The following is a 24,940-nucleotide window of genomic DNA, read 5'->3' as shown; positions in this document are numbered from 1 at the left end:
TAATTTAAGAAAAAGAAATACAGAATTAACTATGTGTGGCAATACCCATTTACCCTTGTAAGATATGATTAAAATCTGTCTTGTTCCTCAATTTTGCCCATTACTTTTTGCCCATTACACAGTCCTCATTTTAGTGAAACCGCTAGTAACAGGAGACTTCATACCTTGAAAGAAGGTATGTATCTGCAAAGTGGTAAGGAATCTATTGTGTCAAGATGGAGATTTCAAGTGAAAAATCATAGAATTACTAGGTTGGAAAAGACCTCTTGAATCATTGAGTCCAACCATTCCTATCTGCCACTAAACCATGTCCCTGAGCACCCATCTTTTAAATACGTCCAGGGATGGTGACTCCACCACCTTCCTGGGCAGGGCAGCCTTTGCCAGTGCCCAATGACCCTTTCTGTGAAAAATGTTTTCCTGGTATCCAGTCTGAACCTCCCCTGGTGCAGCTTGAGGCCATTCCCCCTTGTCCTGTCCCCTGTCACTTGGGAGAAGAGGCCAGCATCCTCCTCTCTACAACCTCCTTTCAGTTAGTTGTAGAGAGCAATAATGACTCCCTTCAGCCTCCTCTTCTCTAAGCTAAACAACCCCAGCTGTCTCAGCTACTCCTCGTAAAACTTGTTCTCCAGTCCCTTCATCAGCCTCGTTGCCCTTCTCTGGACACACTCCAGAGCCTCAATATCCTTCTTGTAGTGAGGGGCCCAGAACTGAAAACAGTATTTGAGGTGTGGTTTCACCAGAAGAAATCAAGCTAGTCATGTTTTGAGGGAAAAAAACCCACCAATAACAAAACAAACAAACAAAACCCAAAACAACCAAAACCATTAAGCTAGGAGTTCATGCCCTAAGATATCTGAGATTTGATGCAGCCAGTATGTGTTATTCCATTATTAACTGCTAAGGAGGTAATGTTGGAGCAAGCAAAAAGCCCCAGTCAAGTATTTGTTTAGAGTTTATGGTCAGGCAAACTATATGGTTACATAACACAGATAATTCAAGGACAAAATTCTGTCACAGCAAAATGTAAAATTCTTTATTTTCACTGTAACTGTACTACCCTCTCAGGTATTACAAATTAAAGGTTTGACTTTCAGAGCATTCAGGCAATTACAGAAATAAACAGGTGTTTCCATAAGTTTCACGGGGTCCTACTTTTTCATCTGTAGACACCCAAGTACCTCCAAAAATCTTCAAGAGCTACATCATATGTAGGTCCTTCATCGATAGATTTCTCACCTTCCGAACGACCTGTCACTTCCTGCATATGTCAATAAAAGGGTTGCTTTTTTCCTGTAAGACAAACAAACCTCTAATTACTTCAGGTATATAAAAGTTTTCATGGGTCTGCTTGTAATCCTTCTCTATTCCATGTACATTTAACAATTTGATATTTTTTTCATTGATGCAAACATTCTACTTTCATTAATCATAGAGACTTAATCTGAAATGTTTCTAGTAGACTTTGTCAACATCGTAATGTCAGTTCACTTCAAATGCTGAGCTATGTATAGGTAGGCCTGAGCCCCACATATCAAAAAACCCCCAATGTCTTTCAGGAGAAATGCAACCCAGAGATCACCAACAGTAACAACAGTATATCCCTTGTACAAGCCACTCCAGAAAGCTTTCCATATGAAAACACAGCTTTCACACATAGATAGGCATATACTCCAGCATGACCTCAAAAATTCAGAACTAGGGAAGTCTTAAGATGTATAAGAATCACATGAATATTCAATTCAGCAGCCAAACAGTTGATAACCACCTGCTCCTAAATACAAGCTCATTTATTCTAGTCAATTCAGAAAAAAATACAGACTAACACTGACCAAGTTTCATACTTATAACGTGGAACTAACTTCTGAAGTATGACTTGCAAGCTGATATCACCTTTACATACTAATCAGTCCAGAATACTTGCAAAACCCTTTTCAACACTGTCTCCACGATTATGCAGCAAATTCACGAGCTTTTGCTTTCTTTTACTGAAAACAAGATTTTTTTCCTTTAGCTTCCTACTCAACTATCCATACTTTGTACTTAAGACACCAATGATAGCTAACACAGAGAAGAGGAAAAAGTTAGGACATTCAAGAGTTGAAACTTCCCTGTCTGCAGACAGGGTCTCAGACAAGTAAAGCTTTCATCCTGAGGACAAATAGAAACTTGTAAAAAGTAAGATCAGGGAAGGCTGATAACTGTCATATATTACTTTAAGTTTGTTTTTCCAAAGAACAGAAATTTTAAATGTGTAAAATTGTGTTGAATTGTAGCCAACACAGCAGTCATTTGGGCATACTTGTCCAGGTTAGGAATCCTATTTCTAGAAGAACTACACTATGATGGCCTCAAAAGCAGCTTAGGATGTAGTTTGAGTTGATACGATAATGTATTATAATGGCCCAAGAACATCTTCCCACATTTGGTGTGTGGAATGTGAGCCATTAGATTTTTTTTCAAGTATTTGAGAAATTATTTAATCTCAAAGGTTAAGGTGGCACTCCTAGGTATCCTTCACATTCATCATTCATTGCTACTCATTTCTCCCCCACAACACAGACCAAAGACAGTGATGACATAAACTGGATTAAGCTCACTAACAGTTTTGTAGTGGACACAAATGCACGGGCAACTTACTAGAACCAGACATGGACCAAGCCGAAATTTATCAAGACTGTTCAGGTGGAATTCACATAGAATACCAAAGCTATGTACTGTGACTTCATAGTAGAAAGCATTAATGTGATTTCACACTGACTTTAAATTTGTAAACATACCTGACCTTTTTCCTGAAAACAAAGGGAAACCCTTTTCCTTTATCTGGTACTTGCCATGGTAAGCTGCCAAATACCAACTAGGGAAGTTATGCACAAAATTAACAGAGCTGAACTACAAAATCTGTCTTTTCAAAGTTTTATCAATTTGGCAGGCTAGTCTGAAGAAAAATGTTTCCTATCAAATGTGTTGTCAAAGCCTCTATGACTATTTTTATAACTTCACTTAAAATGAAAAACGAGCTTACTGGCTTTTCAAGTACAACTGGATGATCAGGAAGAAACTCTGGCTTCTTCTGAGAAAGAGAAACACTTGAAAGCTTCAAAAGGAAATCTCTGCTGTATTTGATCCTTTCTGTTAATATACAAAATCACAAAGTTCAACATTGTTGTTTAAGGCATTAAGGTTGGGAATTCAGAGAACTGATTTGTTTCTTCTAGAATAGCAGAAATGCTGCCTGTAGAATATAAAAATCAATTTTAAAAGCAACAGCAATTTAAGTCTGACCTTGCATCATGACAATTTGGAGTAAATTATAGAGCATTTAATTTTAACTCTATCAAACTGACCTGGTAAATACTGAGAATTATTCCAAGCTAATAAGCTTTGTTGTTTTAATACAAAAGAACACGAAAGGTGAATCCAACCTCACACTAGAGACGGACTCCTGATATCTTGTTCTAATTAACAGAAACACCTCAAACTTATCTTGAAACCATGGAAGAAAATCTATTTCTATCTCACAACAAAGTGGCACATGTTTCTATAGGACAGATAATAAAAAATTAGTGTCTCTTGGAGCTATTAGGTTCAACAGCTACAAGTAATTATGACAGCTGCTGCATGTAAACTGGCAAACAAATTTTCACCAATGAAACAGTTTTGAGGGTTTTACACTGAATCAACAAGAGTCACAGGCTTTGTTAGAACATGCATGTTATTCAAGTTTGTATCACTACGTTTACATCAGCATAGCCTCAGATATTGTAAGTCTATCCATGTCCTTTCCAACCCAAACCATTCTATGACTCTAAGAGAAAGCAAGGAATTGACTGAGATAGTAGTAAAAAACAATTAAGAATTGCCAAGACAGATAATTGAAACCATACCACCACTGAACTGGCATCAATTGGAAATGACTTTCTACAACTTAAGGTACAGCTGGAGATAAAAATAGAGTTCCAGTGGCAATTTCACAGTGTGATGGAAGAGAAGAAACTAGAGGGAGAGCTGGCTGGAGGGGCCACTGTTCAGCTCCTGAGTGGGCATCAGTCGGTTAGTAGCAAGCAATTATTTTTATTTGCATCAGTTGTGTTCCTGGGTTTCATTTCTCTCTCCTTGTTATTTAACTTCCATGGAACACCTTAAGGGAAATCAAAGGTATTCTGCTATAAAGGTGATATGGCCAACAGCCCTGATGAAGTGCCTCTACACAAATGCACGCAACTTGGGCAAAAAACAGGAGAGGCTGGAAGCTACTGTGCTGCTAGAAAGCTATGACCTGACTGCCATTACTAAGACTGGTAGGATGAATCCCTTGACTGGACTGTTGCTACCAATGGCTACAGGCTGCTCAGAAGGGACAGACCAGGAAGGAGGGGTGGAGGCGTGGCCCCCTATATCAGGGAACAGATAGAATGTGAAAAGCTGTTGTTGAAGAATAGCCATGAACAGGTTGAAAACTTACGGGTGAGAATAAAAGACTGAGGCAATGGTCTTTGACACGGCTCTCCACAAAACAGTTCTCTCTAAATTGGAGAGATATGGATTTAATGAGTGGACTGTTTGGTGAATAAGGAATTGGTTGCATGCTTGCATTCAGAGAGTAGCAGTCAACAGCTCGATATCCAGATGGAGATCAATGACAAGACGTGTCCCTCAGGGGTCCATAATGGGACAAGTACTGTTTAATATCTACATCAGTGATATCAACAGGAAGATAGAGTACACCCCCAGAAAGTCTGCAGATGACACCAAGCTGAGCAGTGCAGTCATCACACCAGAAGGACAGGATAGCATTCAGAAGGACCTAGACAAGCTGGAGAAGTGGGCCTGAGAGAATGTCATGAGGTTCAACAAGGCCATGTGCAAAGTCCTAGACCTGGGTAAGGGCAATCCACAGTTTCATTACAGCATGGGGGATGACGTGATTAAGAGCAGCCCTGCAGAGAAGGACTTGGGGATGCTGGTCGATGAGAAGCTCAACATGAGCCAGAAATATGTGCTCACAGCCCAGAAGGCCAACTGTGTCTTGTGCTGCATCAAAAGAAGCATGGCCAGCAGGTCAAGGGAGGTGATTCTCACCCTCTACTGCCCTCTTGTGAAACCCCACGTGGACTATTCCAGTTCTGGAATGTCCAATGTAAGGCTATAGAAGCGTTGGAACAGGTCCAGAGAAGGGCCACAAAGATGACCAGAGGGCTGGAGCACCCCTGCTATGAGGGAGACATTACAGCGACCTTCCAGTACCCAAAGGGGACCTACAAGAAAGCTGGGGAGGGACTTTTCACAAGGAAATGTAGTGATAGAACAAGAGTGAGTGTTCTTAAACTGGAAGGGGAAAAATTTAGATTATATATTGGGAAGAAATTCTTCATGATGAGAGTGGTGAGGCACTAGAACAGGTTCCTGAGGGAAGTTTTGGATGCTCCCTCCCTGGAGGTGTTCAAGGCCAGGTTGGATGAGGCCTTGAGCTGTCTGTTCTAGTGGGAGGTGTCCCTGTCCATGGCAGGAAGGTTTTAAGGTCCCTTTTAAGGGATCTTCAAGGTCCCTTCCAACCCAAAGCATTCTATGATTTTCCCTTTCAATTTATTATCATCATCATTATTATTATTATTGCTATTTTATTTCAGCTATCAAACTGTTCTTAGCCCATGAGTTTTCCCCTCACTTTTTCCTTTCCAGTTCTCTTCCATCTTAACCTGCTGGGGGAAAGGAAGTTAGCAGCTATGTGCTGCTTAGTTGCCAGCTGGGATTAAGCCATGCTAATCAGAAAAAATAACACGCAGCCCACTTATGTCCAAAGTTCAGCTGTCTTCCATACAGAAAATACAGCACTGGCACAGATTTCCATTCAATATTTTACCTTTTTTTGCTTCTGATTCATGCTGGTTTGGTTGGCAAGGCATCATAGTTTGAGTTAAGATCTTCACTTCAGTCATTTCAGATAACTAAAATAGGGAGGAAAGAGTTAAATATTTTTCATATATTCCACAAAATTAAGGTATGAAGCATTTTTCCCTTAAGCGTATAAAGCAAGGACATAAGTTTCTGGGTTCCTTAGTTAAAAATAAAGGTTGCAGCACAGTTTCAGTTATTGAAAATTTTACTTTCACCAGTCTTCAAGATTTTGGACAATTAATACTTTCTGTGCATGAAGAAAACTGGATTCTGTTCATTTTTTCTACTCCTTGCAATTGAATAATAATTCTTTGCAGTATAAATATTTCCAATGTTATTGATAAATAATAAGCAAAGACTGAATATGTGTACTTTAAGTTTAAAATAGTCATAAATTCAGTGAAGACTAAAGAAACACCATGCAGACTTTCTCAAGACTGTTATATAAGTAACTCATAAGATGTATTTTTCCACTATTAGTGCATGAAAAAAGCAGGGAAAAGCATTCCTGAAACTTCTTTTTAACTCTTCTGACATTGCTGGTTTATAACACAGGGATTCAAAGACGCTCCTAGCCGGAAATACAGTTTAGTTTTCAGTTGGTAACATCAGAGATTCAGGGACCTCCAATTTAGAGCACTCTAGAACACACTCCATCAACTGTGTCATCTACTATTTACTCAATACTCACCCAGTCAACCTTACTCTGCAAACATACTTCAGGGCTGCTAGGTAATTCAGTCTGAAAGTTTATTGCAATAGCTGATGCTGATGAAGAGAAGAGAAAACATTAAGTATTTTAAAAGGAATCCATGCGTTTATTTTGTTATACTTGCCACAACACCACTACTGAAATCCAATTACAAGGAGGTTATATGGGCATTCACTCACAACTTAAAAGCTCTAAAGTGCCAAAGGACCATTTTTCCAAGAATTTTAAAGAAACTGAAACTTATCATGTTGCTTAGTTTCTGTCCACATCAACACTACTCTCATTATTTCTCTGGCCACCAAAAATTTCTAGCTTAACAGTAAATGATAGCTGTAATACAGCAATATCTATAAGGCATACAGAAATCTAAAGACAAACCCAAAATATACACACGTGACATAAATATCGCATTTTTCAAATGAGGCCTTTTTTCATTTGTTTTAAATTTGTATGAAGGCTAGATAAGAACAGTACTGCGCAGTATATCATACTTGCAATAAAACCTAAGAAATAATCTATTAGTTAAACTACATGTATTTTATATTTTCAGTAGGTGTCAACTAACTCAAGAAATCCCAGTTTAATACAGAAGCCTGATCCAGCTTTCTGAAGTCAGAATTTCAGATACTGAGGTTGAACAACACCAAAAAGAGTTCTGCATAAACCTAATGTAGTTTAAATTCAGATTTTATTGCAGAGATAATATAGTAAGATCAGCACACAGCGAGATATTCACATGCCACTGTACTTTGAATGAAGACATTAAAGAAAAATCCCAGTCACCTTACACGTACTTCTTATTTGCTTAAAAGCAACTGAAGCTTTGGAAAAAAATGAACATATGTTAGCCATCTTAGCCAACTCACCTTGTTTTGAAGACAGATGCTGCACAGGTCGTGCCGGCTGAAGGGATTTACCAATAAACTTTTTAGTTAACATTGTGAAGCATCACACTTAAAAAAAGCAGCAGAAATAAACACAGAACATTCAGTTTCAGATACAGATGTTAAGTCAGAAAAGCAGTCTGTCTACAATTGGTCAGTTGCATCTGACAAGAGGATACACTATTATTCTGTATCCAGGCAGGAAAGAGAAGGCCCTACACAAGAGTTTTCTTAGATGACAGAATATGCTGGATAAAATTTGCATAAAGACAGAATCAGACCCCTCTCTCATTTTTCCTTCCAACTGAGTGATAAGTAACTTCTTCCCTAAAAGATTTTTTTTTCCTGTACATATATCTGTACACCTGGAGAAAGGAGATGGGGATACATGATAGAAATGGAGGTATTTTCTAAGTTAATCTAATAGGGTTTTAATTAACATCAGTGTACAGTCTACTGGCTGCAGAGGAGTTCCTTATATCTACCTACATAAACTTACATAATTGTTTTTTAATATCTACTTCAGTTAAATTAATACATTTTTGCATCTTCCCACCCAGGCTGCTACAGAAGCACCAAATTCTGCTAAGGTGGTGCTAGGTTGACAAAACTACTCTAAGTAAACCATCAGTCAGTATCTTAATTCGTATTTGTATTTTAATTCCGCTTCCTGCCCATATCCCCTTTGTCAACTGGGAGAGTTCGTCATTTGAAAGAATTTCAGCTTCTTTTAGAGAAAAATAATAGCAGAATAAACACAGTAACCATGGTACCAAAATTCTCTTTTCTTTAAGAAACAAGGAAAGAACAGTTGTAAAAAAAAGATTCAAAGGAAACTGTCATGACTTCAAGAGTTCAAATCAGAGATTATGATCCAATTCCAGCATGGAACACGAAAAGAGAAGTTAGGCTATTTAAAATACAATCCAGTATCACTCCCCACTTTAACTGATCTTTACGTTACAGAAAAAAAAATTCATCCATTTACTACACTACAATCTTTTGAGCGCTGAACTAATTTTCCAACAAATTTCCTGCTTTCCACCATAGCCAGTCTAAACCCACTCAGGTCTAGAAACCAAAATTAGAACAGTTAAGTAAAAGCTAGAAACAAAGTTCTAGTTTGATTCCCTGGTTTTTTCTACCTATTCAACCAAAAAAAAAAAAAAAGACAGACTTAGAAACTGTAGTCAAAAGCAACAATGAAATTGCCTGCAGTTGAATGAACTGAGACTACCTGACATGGATGACATGTCATTTTATCCAGATTAGGAACACTTGTTTAAACCGTATTTATACAACATACTAAATTTCCACATAAAGCAATATGGTAATAGTATTGGCACTGGAAGTAAAAATAGAAACAAGTTTTCCTCCATACTCAATATGCAAATGATATGCACACCTTTTAAAAACAGGACAAACTGTTTAAGAGGCTGCCTAGCTTCTAGAATGTAGCGCACCAGTATTTTTTCAAGAATTCTCCTGTTGATAATAACAAGATGACTTGTGATGACAGGAAAACAACACACCACCACCCCACCACCCCAATTTCCATGGGGAGAATGTCTAAGACAGCACATAATTCAAAAAATATGAGAGGAAAATGGGATTTGGAACAGGGATGAAATCAAGTACAATGTTGTAACAGCTCCAATTCCTCCTTTAAGTCGAAGAAAGCATCTAGAAAAGGTCTCAACAGGTCATCCTGCCCAAACTTCTGGATCAATAGTTTGTTCCATGTGACTAATACCAAGGAAAGTGAAGAAAGATTAGTTTTAATTGCTGAAAAAAAACCTGCGCCCCGGAGAGACAACTATTGCTCGGGCACTTCTTGCACCCCCGAGAACTCCCCTCACAAAGACCACAGAGCTGCTCAGGGCAGCTGTGACTGGTGCCCAGCAGACACCAACCCTTCTGGTGCCCAGCAGGCCCCACAGGATTTCTCCACCATCTGTTTTGCTCTGAGCATCTTAACAATTCCAACCCTCAGAGGACATGGCTTACGGGGGCCCACCAGAACCGCCCCGGGGACAGCCCCGTGTCACTCGAAGCCCCCAACACGCCGCCCAGGACACCAGAGCCACTCTGCCCTCCCACCCTCAGCCCTGCCGGTCCCACCTCCAACCGCTCCCCGCCTCAGGCAGCCCCGGTCCCCGCCTCAGGCAGCCCCACTCCCCGCCTCGGGCAGCCCCGCTCCCCGAACGACGTCCCGGGCGCCTCCCGCCCTCCCTGTCAGGCCCGGCCTCGCGCCGCGGCTCGGGGGCTGCGGCCACGCGCCGGCTCGCGGCGGGGCTTGGGCGGGGCCGCCTGTGTCGGGGCGGGAGGGCTGGGAGTAAAGGGGGAGTCGTTTGTCTTGGGATCATAGAATCACCAGGTTGGAAAAGACCTCTTGGATCATCGAGTCCAACCATTTCTGTCTGCCACTAAACCGTGTCTCTGAGCACCTCGTCTGCCCGTCTTTTAAACCCTTCCAGGGATGTTGACTCCACCACCTCCCTGGGCAGCCTCTGCCAGTGCCCCATGACCCTTTCAGTGAAAAATTTTTTCCTGCTATCCAGTCTGAACCTCCCCTGGTGCAGCTTGAGGCCATTCCCCCTTCTCCTGTCCCCTGTCACTTGGGAGAAGAGCCCAGCTCCCTCCTCTTCACAACCTCCTGTCAGGTAGTTGTAGAGAATAAGGTCTCCCCTCAGCCTCCTCTTCTCCAGACTAAACAACCCCGGTTCCCTCAGCCGCTCCTCATAAGACTTGTTCTCCAGCCCCTTCACCAGCTTAGTTGCTCTTCTCTGGACATGTTCCAGAGGCTCAACATCCTTCTTGTAGCGAGGGGCCCAGAAATGAACACAGGATTCGAGATGCGGTCTCACCACGGGCAGAATAACCTCCGGGGACCTGCAGCTGTCAAGTAATGCTGTCGAGTAATGCTGGTCAATAGCAGGCTTAACGTGAGCCAGAGGCTTAACGTGAGCCAGCAATGAGCCCAGGTGGCTGAGAGGGCCAATAGCATCCTCGCTTGTATCAGAAATAGGGTAAGAAACACTCATTCACTGGTCAAATATTGGAAAGGACAAAGTCTTTGAAGTAAAGGCAATGATATACACTGACATATAAGGGGTGTTTTTTCACTGGTGATAAGCTACCCAGCCCACTGCAAAGTTTCCTTGCCTGGTAATGTCCAGAATGTCTTGCTATTTTTCCTTTTGCCATACCAGGGTTTGATTAACTTCCCATCCATTCCATTCCCACAACGGGAAGCACTCAGTGCAGATTTGGCTTGATGACCTTAATGGTCTTTTCCAACCTAGTGATTCTATGATTATATGAAATTTTTATTTTACAATCCAGCGCTGAAATGGATGCCCTTCTCAATGTGAGAATTAGTTCATGAGTTTTGCTGCAGCTGGTTTGTATGTTTAATTGTCCTGTAATATAAATCTGTCCTGTATCAAGAAATAATACACAGACAATCTTCAGACATGGATGAATAACCTGAAAGAATAAACACTCTCTTAGAGTTGCAAGAATTTATTGATACACTTACTTGTCTCTGTTCTTCTCTTGTGAGACCTCATCTGGAGTACTGTGTCCAGTTTTGGAATCCTCAACATAAGAAGGATATGGAAGTGTTGGAATAGGCCCAGAGGAGGACTACAAAGATGATTAGAGGGCTGGAGCACATCACACATAAGGACAGGCTGAGAGAGTTGGGGTTATTTAGCCTGGAGAAGAGAAGGCTCCAAGGAGATTTTATAGCGACCTTCCAGTACCTGAAGGAGCTACAGGAAAGCTGGGGAGGGACTGTTCACAGAGGCTTGTAGTGACAGGACGAGGGGGAATGGGTATACACTGGAGAGGGGCAGATTTAGGCTAGGCATAAGGAGGGATTTCTTCACTATGAGAGTGGTGAGGCACTGGCATAGGTTTCCCAGGGAAACTGTGGATGCCCCATCCCTGGAGATGTTCAAGGCCAGGCTGGATGGGGCCTTGGGCAGCCTGATCTAGTGGGAGGTTGGAACTAGATGATCTTCAAGGTCCCTTCCAACCCAAACTATTCTATGAGTCTATGATTCTAAGATGTAGCTGGTTTAGGTCAAGAGATGACCCGTCTTAGGGCTGCAAGAATTTATTGACATGCTTAATTGATTTGTGAGATATAGTTGTCTTGGGTCAGGAGATAACCTGAAGACAGTCTCCAGACATGGTTGGATAACCTAAAACTAATAAACGTTCTTTGAGGACTTACACAGTTCTTTGTCTATAACTAGTAAATATACCTACTGCTTTTTAGAAGGTTATCCAATTTAGTGCTGAATTGTAAAATAAAAATATTATTCCCTTTTCTTCGAAGACTTTGTCTTTTTTAATATTTTACCAGTGAATATGTGTTTCTCACATAAATAAAGCATACCACCTTACAAAAGCAGTAGGTATATATACTAGTTTTAGACAAAGAACCGTGTAAGTCCTCAAAGACTGTTTATTTTTTTTAGGTTATCCAGTCATGTCTGGAGACTCCCTTCAGCTTATCTCTTGACCTAAGGCAACTACATCTTCCAAGAGCATATCAAAAAATTCTTGCAACTCTAAGAGAGTGTTTATTCTTTAAGGTTATTCATCCATGTCTGGAGATCGTCTGCATATTATCTCTTGATGCAAGACAGATTTATATTACAAGATAATTAAACATACAAACCAGCAAAACTTATCAATTAACAGCAGCAAGACAAGGGAAGGCATCATCCCCTTGTACTCAGCCCTGGTCATGCCACACCTGGAACACTATGTTCAGGTTTGGACCCCTCAGTATAAGAAAGATACTGAGCTGCTGGAGCATGTTCAGAGGAGAGCAACAAAGCTGGTGAAGGATCTGGAGCACAAGTATTATGAGGAGGGACTGAGGGAAGTGGAATTCTTCAGTCTCGAGAAGAGGAAGCTGAGGGGATTCCTTTGAAAGTGTTTTCACTCCATATTCTGTAGAAATAAGAGAATAAATTCTAAGGGCTAATCCAACATCCTCGTTGGTTACAATATTCTCTTACCTAAAAGGAATTTGTAGTGAGGCAGGTGATAGTCTCTTCTCCAAAGTAACAAGTGATAGGATGACATGAAGCAGCTTCAACTTGTGTCAGGAGAGGTTTAGATTGGATATAAGATTTATATGTTGGGGTTTTTGTACTGAAACAGTGGTGAAGTATTGGAACAGCCTGCCCAGGGAAGTTGTTGAGCCACCATCCCTGGAGGTATTCAGAAAAGCACGTAGATGCGGCACTTCATGACATGGTTTAGTAGGCATGGTGGTGGTGGGCTGACAGTTGGACTCGATCTTAGAGGTCTTTTCCAACTTCTGTGGTTCTATGATTATTTTTTCCGCTGTGTGTCAAGAGGCAAAGCCCCTTCCCCAGGAATGAGGGAGAACCCTGGGGTCTGTATGAGGGAGGGGTGGTACAGCGTGGGCACTTACTCTGAGACACCCTTGAGAGGTTTCTGATCTCCATCACTATAACAACCATAAAAGGCACAATTTAGGAGTCAGCTTGCATCTGGGTGATTTACTGGCTGAACAGAAATCACTTCTCCACATACACTTCCTCTCTACCTTTGCTGGTAGCTTTGAGAACTCCCCAGTTTTTCAAAAATTAAGTCTATCATTAAAACTATTCCTCCATCCCAGAAAGTGTAGTCATGTTTCATCCGAGCATTACAGTGGAAATTCAGAGAATCTAAATGACTTTTCAACACAACTGTGAAACCTCTACAACTGGACTCATGAGGAAAGAAAAGGAAAATACACAGGCCTGGAAAAGGTGTCAGGTGTGGTTTGTGAATCAGAAAACAGCCCTTGCCAATGTGCTAAATTGCACCAACCAGTTACATGGCTATGAGGGACCAGAGAATGGGCACTAGCCTTTCATTTGTGTGACAGCATCCTGCATGTTTTGGAAATTAAAATTTTTTTTTCTTACAACTTGTAATAGCACTAACAATGGGTACACCTTGCTTATTCCCAAAAGGGCAGACTAAAATTCCCAGAAGTTAATTTGCTGGATTCCAGATAGTCATCTTACTTACTTTACTTCAGTTCACGATGTTAACGAAAAGTCCTTATTTTTCTGGTTTTTTTTTTGGTCTTCTTAGTATTTCATAACACTTAATGACTCTGACTCCAGAGGTTCAGAAGAGGTAGATAACATCAAGTATATAACAATTATATTAATGGCAAGTTCTTAAATAATAGGCATTTAATTATTTATATCCAGCATTGAGATTTATACTGCTAGTTTGTCATATTTAAAGACTTTTTGTTCCACCAAACGTCTTAGTTCTTTGCAGTGATCTCTGAATTTTGTTAAATCAGGTATGCAGAGTTGAATACAGTCCTTGAAATAGAGACTATTATATAGATCTACAGTCTTTTCTCATAACACATCATCTTCCAGTTAGTTTCCTGAACTGTTCCTGCATGGTGCTCAATCACATGGTTTTTGCAGACACTGATGCAGTACATCTGCATACTCACTAACTCACTTGCTGCCACTTAAAGTCCAATTGAAGCAGTTTCTCCCAAGTTAGTTTACGCTCAGACAGATCATGTTTCTCCTGACCCGTCATCTATTCTCGCAAGACTATCATGTAAAACAGTTACTCCTCTATTCATGTCAACCATTTCTCTTAGCTAAAACAGCACGAATTATCAATTATTAATATGGAAGTGCACATAAATATTAAATGCCTGTTGCAACTCCAGAGCAGTTAATGACAGGAAGTCAATGGGGCAACCAAGGCAAAGGCATGGTTTTCATGGGGCTGTTGTGGTTTATGAAAGAAGCGTACCAGGTGCTGCAAACCAGATTTGCACAGGATCAACACAATCCTTTTTGTCGTAAACATATCAGAATGATACCATGTGCAGTGATGTAGAATTACATTAAATAATTACATAAGTAATGCTAAGGATGAATTAAACGGTAAAAACCCCTCACTTGTATATTTCAAAGGGGTTGTAGATTGGGCTGCTACTTTTAATATATAAGGGAAGGAGAAAAGGCAGGAGCAGAAATAGGAATGGAGTGTGCCAGATATTTTGAAAGCTTATGGCTCCTGGGCCTGCTGGGAAAATGGGAATATTAGGGCTGGTAATGGCTATTTTTTGAGATGCTGACCATCACAGCAGGAACAGTTATCACCTCACACACTGCCACCCATGAGCTGGCAATAGCATCAGTAGCTGTGAGGTCAGCTTTCCAGCATTCTGGCATAGGTAGAGAGAGCACTGGACTGCAGCCATTTAGCTGATCCAGCAACCTGCCGTCTTAAACAACTTTGCCTGTGCCTAGAGAGAATACTGCTTTTGGTTGTGAATTGAAATACAATGAAAACATAAGGTAACATTTTTTTTCTACTTTATCAGTTCTATCCCAATTTGCTGATGCTGGTGATTACTCTGTTTGAAATTTCTCCTTCAGTTGGTATTGTTTATGTTCCTATATTACATGATGATAATCCAGTGTTCTCTGAAATACATAATATAGACAATATCTAATTTAAAGAGCCAATGACAGCTCTAGGCAAGAGTCTAGCAAAATATAAATATTAAAGGTTTTATTGCTGTGTGAACAAAATGCCTACATGTAGGAAAAAATAAAAACCCAAAACAACTGTTTTTTTCTACTTGGTTAATTAACCAGAGAAATTATTTCCTTTTTTTTCAACCTACTGCTTGTGCTCCTGAAGGCTGGAGATTGCAGAAAGCCACACGGTCACACTCACTCCCTTTACTAGATATGGTTTGGGAAAGCATAAAACATTTATGAAAGACAATATCAATATTGTACGTGCAAAAATGAGCAATTGCACATCTAAGTGAGCATGTAATTGTAATTGCACATGATTTTAGTTTTGTAATTGATGGCACTTAATAGCAAAGTAATGGCTTTGTACTGACACGAAAGAACCCTTGGGTCAGCCTGAGGGCAGACTTGTAGTTGCAAGTTTAAAAAGCCATTTTCAGTATAATTTGTTATTCAGTTGTTCAGACAAATGTAATCAGCCTATTTGCATATGTAATTGTGATTTATTTACTTTTTTTGGGAGACTTTTTTTTTTCCCTAAAGCCACTTCCAAATTAATTTCATCACAAAGCGAAAAAACAAATTATTTTCAATGTTGTATGCTTTATTAGTCAGCCAGCCAGAGCACTGAGAGACAAGAATATATATGTATTTTATAGGAGTGCACACAGAATATTTTAGTTGCATGTTTATGAGGTGCCTGCTTCAGCTAAATTAGTGACTTGTCCTGTGACGGCAGCAGAGGGAAAGAATGCAAAAGCTTTTCTACCCCTTGCCTTTTCCTGAAGTTGAACTATTTACTGTACAGATGCTGTGCTTTCAATATATTTGAGAATTCAGAAAATTAATAATTAGTATTAATCTTGTTCTTTTTGTTTCAAGGAACTTTTGAATTAAAAGTAGGAAGCTATTGCTGTATTAAGCACGTAACGTGTATAACTAAAAGATATCTGAATGTTTATGATCAGCATGAAATACTATGTATATTAATATATGCAAATATATTTTCTTCACATACAAAACATCTTTCTCTTCTGTCAGCTGTCAGCCTTCTCTTGGACAAGGATTTCAGTTTTTTCTTTACTATTAGTTTTCTGGGACCATTAGTTGTAACAGATTCACAACATTTTTTCTTCAAAATTTTTGATTTCTGTGAATGCGGAGAAAAATCTCAACAACATGGCTCAAAGGTGCCATACAAGTACCAGAAAATCCCCAAATAGCAAATTAAAAGAATTGTAGAAATAGATATATTAAAAACATACAAAAATTAAACATTCATTGTTTTGGGGGAAGGCTACCTTGCTACCTTGCTGGTCTCTCTTCACTGAGAGATGGCAGGACTGAATTGCAGAGGTTAATTACTGCGCCTAAACTGAACGGTGCATTCAGGACGTATGTACTGAATAGTCTCTATAACTGCAGACACTAACATTTCAACTGACCTAATTTTGTAATTTCTGAAAAACAGCCTGCATGTCCTGCTTCTTAAAGGGGATCCCAGAAGCTACTGGCAGGAGGATTAAAAAGCAGAAACAACCCACAGAACCTGTAGGCTGTGTTATGTCAGAGAGGTTTTACCTTGGTAACAGGGTGTGTCTTACTGCCTGGACTAGGATGGGCACTGCATGCTCCTCAGAGTTGTCCTCTTGGTTTTGATAGGCTAAACTGTGCCTCTGCTGAAGAAACTAGCATGTGGAGGGCACACATCAGATACAGAGCTTTATTTTGCTGTGATTGCATTGACTAGTAGTGGAAGATGCCATAGGATGACTGATCCCTAGAGAAGGAAAACTGCTAGATTACCACTAATAGCTTGATGATCTAACTTGTATATGAAGGAGGATATCATGAACTGTTGAAATATCAACTGTTTGCTTATTTTTTATATTAGCAAAAGCATAAGAAAAAGAAATTAGGAAAGATTTGTGGTCCTACATGAATCAGTCAATAAAAATTTGTGCTTATCTATCATGCAGAACAACAAAGTTCTTTAATCTATGTACATGTACACTTCCTAGTAGACAAAACCCCCATATATATTTCTCTTGTATGTTTTTATATATGCACAGGGAAAGGGACTCGCACATTTAGTAGTTGATAATAATATCCTAGGAGAGTTCAGTTTCAAAAATAGAATTTTGAAATCATGCCTTAATGAATTTAGTGCAAGTTTTGCACTTTTTTTTTCCTGGGTTTGGGCCAGGATTTCTCCTGTTATTGCTGTAGATTCCTTTAATCTGAATTCTTACATCTGATATATCTATCATAGTTGAATTATAAGACCTAAAAATCTTTATATATGCTGGAGTTAGTCTCTGAATCTGAAAAAGTTTGAGAGAAATTAGCTTATGCTCCAACAGCATGCAGAATTTCACTTACCAGTATTTCAGTCATGGGATTGTGTTTAGTTCTTACACTGTTTGAGATTGTTGTCATAGCTCTTAATACCAGGACTATATCTAGAGTCTTATGACTAAGACATTGCCACCTTTAGATTCAGAGTAAATCAGTATGATTCAACCTGTGGTCATAAATAGAGTAAAATGGGGATAGAAGAGTCATGACCAAGGGAGTAACAGAATAATAACCCCAAAGTCTGGAATGTGGCACAAGGAAACGCATATTAGCTGTACAAAAAAGTAGTGATTATAAAGATTACACATTAAAACTATGCATTCATGTTTCTCTGGATTGCGATAAGAATCTGTTTATGTCACAGCTGTGGGGAAAAATTGTTATAAAAATTGTTGACAATTTTCATTTACATGCCAAATAGGAAATATGATTTCAAGATAATAAAACCTCTATGTGTTCAGATGTGTGTGTATACATATAAGGGTAAGAATGACCTAAGGGAAAATTAAGGAATAGAATAAATTTCCTTACTTATATTGCCATTTAAATTTTAATTTGCTTACAGAAGAAAGATCTTAATATTTCTATATTTTTTCAGTTAGTATCTGTCTTATTAAGTCAGTTCACTCTGTTTGTCCAGGTGGTAGTGTGTATCTAAAAGCTTGTAATGGTGAACTATGTAATGTGACATCTCCATTTCTGTGTTCTTCTCTGGTCACTTGTATCAGGGTTTAGAAAGCTTTGTACAGCAAATTTGCTTTCCAGCCCTTTCTGTCTTTGCACCTGTATATATATGCAGATAATGCTTCATATATTGTCCAGCAGACATTATAACTGAAAAAAGGACAGGGAGAACTACTGCAACTTCTTTGCAGTTTACACTCCGTTCCCTCTGGAAGCAGGACCAGGAAGAAGCAGGGGACAAGCCTTAATCTTGTCCTAACAGAGTGATGCACGCACCTACCTCCAGCATCGAGACTGTCTGGCTGCTGTGTGTACTGTTAAAGATGGTGAAAATGCCAGAACATCTTTCTGTGCTTCACTGCATGGAATTGCAATTTTTGGCCATGTAGACTAGCACAAGAGAACCAAGATAGTGCATTGAAGTGATCTGAGAAATAGCAGTTAAGAGAAATAGAGAAAGAACATCTAGCACTAGAAGTTTAACCTATACACTTAGCTGCTGCCTTTCCTCTGCCAGAAACAGCAGTTTGATAGAGTTAGTGAAATAACTCCTGCCTGGGCAGAGACTCCTTGCAATAGAAACTAATTGCCAGATGTAGGAAGGCTCTGGCAAGTGGAGACTTGCACTGGCACGCACTAAACTGAGCATTGTGAGACTTGGCTTGGCATTGCCTACTAGAGATTACCCTGCTAACAGAAGCCAGAAACTGTACAGTTTATGTTCCAATACACTCATCGTTTACTTACTCTGTTATCTAAGCTTGCCGCTTGATTGTATCAATAGACCCATCAAATTTCAGCTGTTTATGTAACCCAGGACAGTAGGCTGTTCTGGCCAAGAAGGTGTTTTTTCTCAGCCAGATGCTCTAGTTCTTATTTAGTGTGCGCCTCTTAAACACTGACAAAGGTAGGGAAAAAGCAAAGGTCACCAAACAGCAAACGAGAGAAAGGAACAAGAGAAGGCCATAAACAGAAGAATTATTGCTGACATTTATGAAACAGAATTAAGTAAAACAAAACCCACAAGAAAAAATGCAAAGATAATGCCAAGAAACATAAAAAAGAATAGATAAAGTTCTCATTTCTATGTAGGAGTTATTGTTCGTTAATCAGTCCCTTCTCTGAGTATATGCTAACAGAGGCATTTGGACCAATAAGGTGGTTACAGGTATTCCTTTAATTTATAAATCTTATTTTCTAGGGCTTTAGAAGTATAGCAATACTACTGTGCCTTGGTCTGGAACAAATTTATACCAGTATATAGTATCTTTTCTATTACAGTGTATGTTATTAGTTTTAAAAAATTTGGGATATTTTTATAAACAGCTTTAATCCAGATTTAATGTTTATCATATAAGTGTAGTGAAAGAAATTTTAGAAAAAAAAGCTTCTGCTTATATAGGATGTAGCAAAAAAATTATATATTTTCTCAAAGGTTGTAAACATAAAAAAGATTTTAGGCAAGTCTTTTACTTTTCCTGCTGGCTTTTAACTGACACTGCCAATTAAAACCAAGGTTTCTGCAAAACCTGAATTTTTCTGGAATAGTCTTTTCAATAATATATTAACTGCAGTTTAATCTAGAAATATAACCTGTTTTCCAATTCATTTAGTTTTTAATCCAAAGTTTCTAATTAAGCACGAAAGCATTTAGGAAGCTGAAGTTTTGAAAGGAGTCTTGCCAGCCAGTCTTTGCTGAAGTCTATTAGTAATCTTTGAAAATCAGTTTCAATGAGAAGTGAAACAGGTTGTGATCTGCTGCAACCCTTTCTCCTCGCCACCCTTCCCCTCCCTGCCCTGAGGAGATATGCATAGTTTGATACACTTAGTTTGGAAGTTAAACAGGAACGTCAGTATCCCATTCAAAACATTAAACATCTGCTGCTCTGAGGGAGGAATTTGTTGTTCAGTCTGATCTCATTTATGGAAAGGGACTTCCAAGCACTACAGTGGTATCACAGTCTCTTATCAGCAATACCATTTTTTTGCAAGATAAGTATATCCTAACTTTTGATGTCTTGAATCCAATCAAGTTAGCAATATGGCCATCGTTGAAACTATTATAGGGACTCTGTACTGAGCAGAAAATGTTACCACTCTAGTCAGGTAGTATCAAAGAGAAATGAACGGTTACATTCATTAAAGCACATATTCCTTGTCAATTCAAGTAAAGATTATAGACTCAGAATGACAGAGATTCCATGAATAATAACAAAACAGGAAACTTCAGGTTCAGTCAGCTCACACCAAGGCTTTCCTTCAAGCTAAGATTAGGATCTGCTGTTATTTGAAAATTCCATTCAAGCTTTCTAGCTCAGCCAGCCCGTGAGCTTAAAACTGTGAAACTAAAAGCAGATAATCCTAGCAGGGAAGTAAATTAAATTTCACAAACATAAACATTTAAATTGTAAATTTTATCACTTTATTATTCCTCTTGTCTTCTCTCAGAAAGCAAATCAGTATTAGCAACAGTCCAGTACACTTAATGCTGTATTAGAAATACATGAGCTGTTCTGAATGTAACAATCATACACTGAGCTATGGTCATACTGTTTTTTTCTGTCAGCGATAGAAATTCTTCCTGCTGTCACTGTACTCATGGCCAGCTAGTGTTTATAACCAGGCTGCTTCTCTGGTGTAGAGAAGGGCAGTCTTGGACCCAACACAGTGCCACACTGTTTGTATATGACAGAAACATTTCTTTTTCCACATGCAATGAAGCACAACATTGAGATTTCCACATTCTTGACCTGCTCTGTCTTCCTAATGCTACAAGTGTAGGAAAACTCAATAGTTTGTTTGACAAAGCCTGAATTAGAGGCAACACTATTCTTTCTTTAACTCGTCAAGAAGGAAATAATGGAAAGCTTTCATTTACTGTCTCCTAAAATTAGACATATATCGAGCTTTCAATTAGATTTCTAAAAAAAATTGTTTTAAATTAAATTGAAACAGAAAGGCTACAGAGTGATTTTGTCCAGTTAAATATCATTAGTTAATCACTATATTTAACCAACTATGTTTTCTGCTTTTTACTCTAAAACAAAGATGAAGAAAAAAGGTTTATTCGCGCAATTTTTTACTTTGGTAAACTGGAAAAGCATTCTTGTTAAGCTTCCTGCCACAGATGTCATACTAGAACTATATAGTATCTTATGTCTATGCCATTTTTGCCTTTGCAAAGTATATTACAGTATGTGTGTACATTTGTGTTTTTATTATAATAGCTGCTACATTATATTTTCCACATTTGGAAAGAAAACCTATTTGTAAGGCTGTGTAATCTTCTGGCTGTAAACAGTCACAAAATGTTTTAATTTGCTGCAAGCCTAGTAGTCAATGAAGTCTATTGCATACCACTTCTGATACTGATGACAGGGCATTTTAAACAAAACCAGAAGTGTTTTGAATAGAAATTCAGCTTATAATGATTTCTCAGAATTTTCACAGCATCTATTCTGTTCAGCAATATGTAAATTTTAGCATTTTTCAAATTAATATAAAATCCATGAATTCCGGGACACTTCTCATGTTAGCACTGTATAAGACAGTAGGTACACAGTGATGCTAATAGTGATGAGTGTTTCATCAACTTTGTCAGCACTGGTAAAGAGGGCTGACTGCACACAAACTTAGTAAAAGATCAATGTATAAGGATGAGAATTTTTTTTTTTTTTTTTTTGTGAGCCAGATCTCTGAGGAAAATCTAAGCTATTTCATAGCAGGCTGTGTGGGGTTTTATTATTGTTGTTGTTTATAGCACCATACACGCATTTTTTAATTTTTTTTCTTAGCTCCATTAGCTTTCTAATGCCCAATTTAGACAATCTAAATATAACATGAAATGCAACTGCTTTGTAAGTGACGTTTACTCATTTATAATTTTTAAAACACAAAAATTAAGATTGCCCTTGTAATTCTTGTTTCTTAGTTGTTTTGGCCATTTGGGGATGAATTTAACTCTGAAGTTCATACTGTCTCCCCCTCCTCCTGGAACTTGTAGGGATCAAAGTAAACTCTTAATCTCAGAGAGTAACTTCTTGCTTCTAAAGGTCTTCCAGCTCCTATTACCTGACACGGTGTAGATTTGTGCAGACAGTGGAAAAGTTCCAGATCAGGTTGGACAGGGCTCAGGTTGAAGATGTCCCTGCTCACTGCAGGTGGGTTGTACTAGATGACCTTTAAAAGGTCCCTTCTGACTCAGACCATTCTGTGATTCTATGATTCCCTCCATCCTCATCATTTTGCTGTGAAATCAGATGGAAAATGATGAGCACTCAAAGCACCTATCATTTTCCATAGTGTCATTCCCCACATTTCTTACAGATTGTGATTTCTGCCTGCTTTTGGATCACTGTCCCCCTCTAGGCAGCTTCTTCACCCTGGCACTCGTTTGTTTGCCTTTTCCTTCCTTCCTGTTGCCCAATTGCAAGCAAAAGGGCCCGCAGCAGTAGGAGGCAGTACTTTTCTTCTTTCACACACAGGAGTTACTGGGAAGTCACGTGCATTTCCTGCACCTCCAGAATGAAGATACTCATTTGACCAGTTCAGAGGAAACAGGAGATGTCCAGTATAAATTTGGATCCAACACTTCTAACAAACATGTGCTGAGAACATATAGGTGAAATTTTATCCAAGTCTCATAACTTAGTAGTCGTTCAGCTCACTTGACAGGACAGCTGATAAAATGCATCTGACCTAATGCCAGGTGGTCCTGCCAGACTGATCCAAGGCATGGGGCAGAGAGAGCTGGAATTTTCTGACTTTGTGGCTTTATTTAAGCATAAACAAATAAACAGTTTATACCCTGCTCTCATTCCTGAAAAAAACAGTACTATTTAAACTGAAACTGCACAGAAACTATGCCCAAGACAGACACAGCACAGAAATTTTTGATCTAAAAGATATGCTTGATATTAGAAGCACCAAAACGGAAATAAGAAACAAGTAAAGCTCAGAGAATTGAAACATTAGGTGAGTTAAATTTTTAAAGCACGGTTTCTAGTTCATTGACCTTTCCATCAAAAAAAAAATAGTGTGCATTTATGTTAAAGGGAATGTAAAGTACTGTTTTCTTACTCCTGAATAAGGAGAGTACACAGAGTGCTGTAGACTTTCAGCACTGATTAGAGCTGGCTGAGTAATGTTTTGACAGGGGGCTGGGAAGAGAAATCAGAGAATGCCAGTTTGCCAAACTGACTTCTGGAGTGAAGCCTCTTAGGGTGACTGCATTTTCAATGAAATACAGCCAGAGGACTGCTGTGAAAACCTGCATTCCCTCCACTGGCTCATCTGATGGGTTTTTGGGGTTCCTTGCCACACAGCTTGCTCAGTATGAGAGGTGCCAAGCTCACAGAGCTCCACAGGAGGCATATAACACCTTTCAAAATTATATTCAGTAGAAATTTTGTTATTAAAATATTAATTTCTTCAAGATGCTTTATGTTTTATCACAGGAATGGTTAGAAATTATATTCAGTGTGTTGTAAATGCAAGAGTTTTAAGTCTTTCAAAAGTTTAAACTTGAGAAACTGGCAGATACTACTCACAGTAGTATCAGTTACAGACATAAACACCTGAAGAAAAATATGATAATCCCATTACCAAAATAAAGAAGACTCAAATACTCCAGTAGTACTACATATGCAAAATTTTTAAGCAAATAATATAATCAAATTTCCTACCTATTTCCTATATAGGCAACTGAGCTAACTTTTTAAACGAACTAAAATTATGACAAGAAATTCATATTATACATGGGTAAGAGACTTCATTAAATAACAGTGAAAGGTTAAAGATATTGCTTTGGAAATACTAGAAATTCATTCTGATATTTCTATGAAGATAACATGCTATGTATCATTTGGCCTGGGCTCCTAAGCCTGAGAGCATCTTTTTACACAGTTTTTTTTACTCAAAGCAGTCTTTAAATTTCATCAGCCACATTATTTTCCGTAGTAAATATTGCAAGAAAAATAAGCAGCATGCCCTCAGAGGTGTTTTTCTAACCTCAGCTTCTTTGTCCCTCCCCCAATTTTTTTATAAACACTAAGCAGCACACTTGAATTCAAGTAAGCTGTTAATATAAACACGTCATTACAGACTGATATAGCTATGCAAAAGAACTAGTAAAATAATTTGTTTCTCCATTACAATGTACATGTATTGATAAAACCATAATAAACAAATCCATATATCTTATTGATTTTTATCTTTTAGCCATTATTTATAATAAATATTCCTAAATCCATTTGCTAATAATTTCACTAAATTGTTGCAATGACGTAAAACTTGTCATCTGGATCAACAATTTCCAGTCCGTATTGGGTCCTATTTGTTACTTTTGTTCACACGATTTAGCTAAATACACTAATCTGTTAAGAAAGGAATCATAAAAAGCACTATACAGGACCAGATCCAACTATACAGGATGTTAGCCCAACATCCTTTTTTCCAAAACCAGCCAACAATGAACACTGAAAGATGAATATAAAAGTAGACAAAGTGATACAGGGATACCTCCCTGGTATAGTTTTCCAGCTTCCAGTGAAGTGTAACAGGATGAGGTGCTAGCTAATCAGGTAACAAGTAGGTTTATTGTTGTAAAATAAAAGCCCTTTTGTGGATAAAGCTGTAGGAAACAGAGCCTAGATATTCTTTTCCTGTTGGCTCAAATAACCATTAAAAAAAAAGAAATCTTGTAAATAACTTAAATCTGATTAAATTCCTCTCTCCCTCTCCTTCACAAACTCTTTTGTTCCTTCACCTTCACGTAATCTATTGCACATCAATTGTGCCAATAAAACCACTGAAGCAAATCTGAATTAAGGAGGCAC

General features: G+C 38.7%; 2 protein-coding genes across 2 annotated transcripts in view; one reads left to right on the top strand and one right to left on the bottom strand.

Moving 5' to 3' along the window:
* NECAB1 (N-terminal EF-hand calcium binding protein 1) overlaps nt 1-24,940 on the top strand; it is a 96,694-nt gene that overhangs the window by 60,752 nt on the left and 11,002 nt on the right. The gene's annotated exons all lie outside the window — the stretch shown is intronic.
* Nucleotides 13-9,543, bottom strand: C2H8orf88 (chromosome 2 C8orf88 homolog). The gene is made up of 6 exons (XM_054058604.1): nt 8,900-9,543; nt 7,477-7,563; nt 6,590-6,666; nt 5,864-5,948; nt 3,026-3,132; nt 13-1,293 (listed from the first exon to the last, which is right to left on the bottom strand). Exons 2-6 carry the CDS (start codon nt 7,547-7,549, stop codon nt 1,255-1,257), a joined length of 381 nt encoding a protein of 126 aa, XP_053914579.1. The 5' UTR covers nt 7,550-7,563; nt 8,900-9,543; the 3' UTR covers nt 13-1,254.

Source organism: Cuculus canorus, chromosome 2 (genome assembly GCF_017976375.1).
Source record: "Cuculus canorus isolate bCucCan1 chromosome 2, bCucCan1.pri, whole genome shotgun sequence".
NCBI classification, from domain to species: Eukaryota; Metazoa; Chordata; class Aves; order Cuculiformes; family Cuculidae; genus Cuculus; species Cuculus canorus.
Note: the sequence above shows the minus strand (reverse complement) of the source record. Positions and strands in the feature narration are given on the sequence as shown.

What these genes read in the sequence shown, in the direction of transcription:
- C2H8orf88 (XM_054058604.1), bottom strand. Translation starts at nt 7,549, where the DNA reads ATGTTAACTAAAAAGTTTATTGGTAAATCCCTTCAGCCGGCACGACCT. An exon ending in TGAATCAGAAGCAAAAAAAG is followed by an intron (nt 3,133 to 5,863) that starts GTAAAATATTGA and finishes GTATATTAACAG; the next exon opens with AAAGGATCAAATACAGCAGA. An exon ending in CAGTTGTACTTGAAAAGCCA is followed by an intron (nt 1,294 to 3,025) that starts GTAAGCTCGTTT and finishes TTTGTCTTACAG; the next exon opens with GAAAAAAGCAACCCTTTTAT.